We start from the raw sequence: 5866 nt of genomic DNA on the forward strand, positions 1-5866 counted from the left end.
TAGGTTTCTCTCTGGACTTTCTGTCTTATTCCATTGATCATTTCTGTTTTTGTGATATGACCAATGTTTTAATTACTGAAGCTTGCAGAGTAGGCTGAAGTCAGGGTACCTGATTCTGTCAGCTGTTGCTTTTCTTTCTCAAGATTGCTTTGGCTATTTGGGGCCTTTTGTTTCCATATACACTGTACAATTTTTTTGTTCTAGTTCTGTGAAAAATGCCATTGGTAATTTGATAGAAGTTGCACTGAATTTGTAGATTGCTTTGGGTAGTCTGGTTATTTTGACAGTTACATAGTTATAATGTTGCTTTGATTTCTGTGTTTATTTCAGTTTCCTGTCTTTCCTTCTTAGTTTAGGTAAGGGTTTATTGACATTGTTTGTTCCTTTCAGAAAATGAACTTCCAGTTCTTACACATGTACATTGGGCAGTATGACATGCCAAGCCTCTGTGCGCATGGGCAATGTGTTTCGAGGTGTCGCTTAGCAACGATCATTCTGGGATGAAAGATTCCAAACCATTGAGCTTCCCAGCTGGGAGGTTGTGGTGGAACTGCTCTGGCTTAACTCTAGTGCTCATGTTGGGTTTAGGAGACTGTGTAGAGTTGAGGGGAGGTGAGGTGTGTTTGGAGCTTGTACGCTCTGGGATGAAGAATTTTGGCTTCAGGAGTAAGAAGGGCATCTTGCCCTTTGGCTCCTCCATCAACCAGGTGAGAGACAGCAGTTATAGAATCAACTTCCAGCCTGGGTACGGCATCCAAGACAAGGACCTCGGAGAGATCCACAAAGCTGCCAGTGCAGGCAACGTAGTCAAAGTGCAGCAGGTTCTGTTGCTCGGGAAGAATGGCCTGAATGACAGGGAGAAGATGAACAGGTAAGCAAGGTGGAAGGGGCTGGCAGGGGTCCCTCCTGTGAGTTTCCCCTCCAAGGCTCTTCGACAACTTCCTGGGATCCAGCACCCCACAGAATTTATGATCAGCAGAAAGCCTTAGTTGGTTTCAGACCCACTTGTAATTCCCCTTATAGGGCACTTTGCTGATGGTTTTGAAGTCATTTAACTGAATGTCAGTAATCACAGAAATGAAATGAAACATGAATAGCATCTGTTTTTTCTGTCTTCCTCCTACTTTTTATTTGCATGGGTTAGCATGATGTACTCATGAGTAAGAGCTCCCAAGTTCTATAGGCTTCAAGAAATCTTCTGGAACCTCCTGGCTCTCACATTTTTTCTCATGTGATTTATGAAAACACTTATTCATGGATCACCTATTGTGGATCATGGCAGTGGACAGATTTCTGATGGTGTCAGCATCTTATTTTTAATGTACACGTTTTTATACCATAAGGTTATATGTTACAGAAAACTGCATAGTGAGCAAAATAATTCCCATGAGAGGTCAACTTCTGGATTAAAAATTCCTCAGATACAATTCAATATCCATTTTATATTAGTGTACACTTAGGTATATATGTTCTTTGCTGAAGGAGCTTAGAAGACAGCTTTGAAGTAGGGAAGCTGGCTATGTCCTTGAATAGGAAGACATTTTCTTAGGATGCATGGTCTTTCTATATTTAAACAAAATCAACATATCATGGTTTAAAACGTTTTGGGTTACATACGCTGTCTTTAATTGTTGTGATGAAATTAAAATTGTACATAGTAGACTAAGACTTGCCCTCTTGATGTCAAAATATGCCTTAAGTGGCCACAAAGTATTCATTTACTAACAACAGAAAAGGGAATTGATAAATGAATGGAATAGAATAGAAAATGCCCAAACACCCAAATGTATGTAATACTTTAGAACTTGATACTGATGATATTTTCTGTTAGAAAAGATAAATTATGTGTAGACAGTGTATAAATAACCTGGTAAAATGAAAAGTAACTGAATTTTTATTTCACCAAAAATTTCAGATGGAATATGGATCAAACATTTTAAATATGCACAGTGAGAAAAGTGCCAGAAGAAAATTCAAATTTCTATTTATACATTTTTTTTTCTGCTGACTGAGACCTTCTCTTTTTTCTCTTTCTACCCTTTCTTAACCTTAATTATTTTTTTTAATTGGAGAATAATTGCTTTACAATGTTGTGTTGTTTTCTGCTGTATAACATCATGCTGCTGCTGCTGCTGCTAAGTCGCTTCAGTCATGTCTGATTCTGTGCGACCCCATGGACTGCAGCCCACCAGGCTCCTCCGTCCATGGAATTTTCCAGGCAAGAGTGCTGGAGTTGGGTGCCATTGCCTTCTCCGTATAACATCATAGATCAATTCTAAGTATACATATATCCCCTTCCTTGTGAGCCTCCCTAACACCCCAAAGACCTTTCTAAGAATGGTTTCAAAGGCAAGAATTCTGGAATTTCCTGGATTTCAGCACAAAAAAGGAAAAGAAATATGGAGGTTGAATTAACATTTTAACAACACATAAAATTTAAAACTCTCTGTAGATCAAGCTGTCTATAGGCAAGTCAGGTTAGCAGACTGGGCTTGTCTTTTTGGCACTAATAGGAATGAGGCACAGATAAAAATAATTTGTCACTCACAATTTTTTTAGAATTTTTTTTGAAGATTGATATCTTCTGACTTCTTTCAGCCTTTTCAGAAGTCAAGGGAATATTGGGAATTGCTTGGCTGTCCAATGGTTAAGACTCACTGCTCTGGGCCCAGGGTTCAATCCCTGGTGGCGGAACTAAAATCCTGCAAGCTACCAGGATATATTGTACACAATGGAGAATATAGCCAATATCTTATAATAACTTTAAATGGAGTATAATCTATAAAAATTGAGAATCACTATGTTGTGTGCCTGTAATATATAATATGCATCATCTATACTTTGAAAAAAGCAACCTTAGACAAAAAAGACCTTATGGTACTCAGACCAATAGGAAAAATGAGCAAGGAACAAACAAAATTGATACCAATTATAGTTGTACAGATGTTATGAATTATAAATTACATTCCAATGTCAGAGATATTAAAATGTGAGAAAGTGAGGATATTAGCATCATCAAAGTACAATGTTGTCTCTAATCCTCAAAATATATCTGCAAAAGAGGTGTCATATCCTTTGACTTCACTGAGATGTTGTCCTTGTAAAATAGTAGTAATAGTAATAAATATGATCATATTACCTAACAATTACTGAGCTGCTAACCTGTGCCAGGAATGGTTTGCTTGGATCCATCCTTTGCATGGGTCTCATTTAAGCATCATAGTGGTGTCCTGTGAGATAACTACTACTCCCTCTCCATTTTGTTGATGAGGAAATTGAGGCACAGACTGGCTGAGCAACAGCCAATAAGTGACAGAGTGAATGTCAAATACAAACCCAAGATGAGCTAAATATCAAGGTCCTGCGCATTCTATTGAAGTAAACTGTTCTTTCATTACCGTGGTAAGAAGAGCTAAAGCTAATATATACTGTTATTTCTCCAGAAGAAAACAAAATATTTGTTTTAGAGTGATAGGAATAGCATGCTATTGAATGTTTTCAATCATATGAACAATTGTTTGTTTTGAAACAGTAACACTGCAGTTTCCCAAAAACTGGTCTTGCTTTTGTAGGGCTGCCTTCCACTTGGCCTGTGCCAATGGCCATTCAGTGGTGGTAACTCTCCTCCTGGAGAGAAAATGCCTGCTTAACCTCTGTGACAATGAAAAGAGGACAGCGCTGATGAAGGTATGGGACAGCGAACCATATCCACATGAGATGGGTGTGATTCAATTCCTGAGACTAAAAGTGAATTTATCTCATTGACATATAGCAAACTGGTGAAGCTTGTGGACTGTTTACTTTAAATTTCTAGAATTCACACTCTGTTTCTTGGCACATCTCTGACAGGCTGTAGAATGCCAAGAGGAGGAGTGTGCGACTCTTCTGCTGGAGCATGGTGCAGACCCAAATGTCATGGATGTCAGTGGCAACATCGCTCTCCACTATGCTGTCTTTTGCCAGAATTTATCACTCACAGCAAAGCTCCTTTCCTATGATGCTAATATAGAAGCCAGGAACAAGGTATCAGTCAACTAACTTTATTTACAAAATATTTGCAAAACATTTTTTTTAACCTACAAGTGTTTTATTTATAATAGTATGTAAACAGGTAAACCGAATAGTGTCCATCAGGCCCTGTTACCATGGAAACAACTCCAAACCCAAGTCGGGGGCTGGGGGTGGGGTAAAAAAAGTTGATACCCACAGAAAGGGCAAAGCTCTGTCTCCCAGCCACCCTTCTACCCCAGAAGGTAGATTTTCCCATTAGAACATGCCTGGGAGTGGGCAGTCGGCTCAGAGCCCACAAAAAATAAAGACCTGCGGGGAGTGAAGTGATGTGTGGGCTGGTTGTTTACAGGGGCTCAGGGAATGTACCCCACTGGGAGTGGGCAGAGGAGGAAGGAGACCCAGTGCTCAGCACGGAGAGCTGGGTGAGTGCAAGTGAGCCTGGGAGGCAGCAGGCCTGGAGCCCTGAGCCCTCCAGGACCCCAGGTTCTGAGATCCAGCTAGGTGAGTCAGGTCATGTTTGACACCCAGCAAGGGCATTCACTTGTGCTGGTGACCACTTGGTTCACCAGGTACACTTCGGGGTCATCCCCGGGGAGCTGCTCGTCAGGGTTGCAGCTGTACCTGGGGAGCTGGTGATGGCAAAGCTGCCTTTCCTGCTCTTTCTTCAGGAAGCACATGAAGTCCTACCTCTGCAGCCCCGCCAGGAACTCCCTCCATTCTCACAGGTGGGCTCAGTTTTCCATATTTGGAAGCTCCAGTCTTCCCTGAGTGAAAGTACCAAATTGTCTAAGATTTCACTTTAAATCATGATTTTTCTCAAGCGTTAGAGAGTAAAACGTTCCTTTATGTGTTCATAGAAGATATTTGTAATAATGCTGCACTTGTTAAAGGTAAAACATTTTCCAAATATTTTCCCCCACTTAAGTTTCTTTTATTTTCCTAACCAATCTAAAATAACACAGGAAAGCAAAATTTGCCTCTGAAGTAGACTTTGTCTTAAAATTCAAACATAACAAAAGCATTTTACAACATAATATAAATCTTGCTGCTGTTCACAAATTCCCATTTTTATTTTATGAAAAATGATTTATATAAACAAGATTTCTCTCTCATTGCCCAATTCTTAAAAGGGTAAAAGGAAAAGGAGCGAACAAGTGAAAAATGCAAGTCAAGTTGGAATTATGGCAGTTGAGAAATGCCAAGAAGAGGATTTATTTATTTTAATATTTATTTATCTGGCTGTGCTGGCCTTAGTTTCAGCATGCAGGATCTAGTCTCCTGACCAGGGGTCGAAGCCAGGCCCCCTTTACTGAAAGCAAAGGTTTTCAGTTAAACTGAAGGGAATAAAAAGCAAAACCTAAAACCTCGGGACTTCCATGGTGGTTCAGTGGCTGGGTCTCAGTGGTTTCAGTAAAGGGGCCTGGCTTCGACCCCTGGTCAGGAAACTAGATCCTGCATGCTGAAACTAAGGCCAGCACAGCCAGATAAATAAATATTATCTACCTAAGTTCTCCTCAGACAGCAAAATGGCTATCTGGGGAGGCCTTACAAAAGAAGAGAAGCAAAAAGCAAAGGAGAAAAGGAAAGATATAAGCATCTGAATGCAGAGTTTCAAGGAATAGCAAGAAGAGATAAGAAAGCTTTCCTCAGCAATCAATGCAAAGAAATAGAGGAAACAACAGAATAGGAAAGACTAGAGATCTCTTCAAGAAAATTAGAGATACCAAGGGAACATTTCATGCAAAGATGGGCTCGATAAAGGACAGAAATGGTATGGACCTAACAGAAGCAAAAGATATTAAGAAGAGGTGGAAAGAATACACAGAAGAACTATACAAAAAAGAGCTTCACGACC

General features: G+C 40.0%; 1 protein-coding gene across 1 annotated transcript; it reads left to right on the plus strand.

The window, feature by feature from the left end:
* The first annotated feature begins 509 nt into the window (after positions 1–509).
* On the plus strand, positions 510–4064 carry LOC133258840 (ankyrin repeat domain-containing protein 26-like). The gene is made up of 3 exons (XM_061435550.1): positions 510–871; positions 3573–3687; positions 3850–4064. The coding sequence occupies exons 1-3, from the start codon at positions 576–578 to the stop codon at positions 4036–4038; spliced, it is 600 nt and encodes a 199-aa protein (XP_061291534.1). The 5' UTR covers positions 510–575; the 3' UTR covers positions 4039–4064.
* The last annotated feature ends 1802 nt before the right edge of the window (positions 4065–5866 follow it).

The sequence above is a fragment of the Bos javanicus genome, chromosome 13 (assembly GCF_032452875.1).
Source record: "Bos javanicus breed banteng chromosome 13, ARS-OSU_banteng_1.0, whole genome shotgun sequence".
Classification (NCBI taxonomy): domain Eukaryota; kingdom Metazoa; phylum Chordata; class Mammalia; order Artiodactyla; family Bovidae; genus Bos; species Bos javanicus.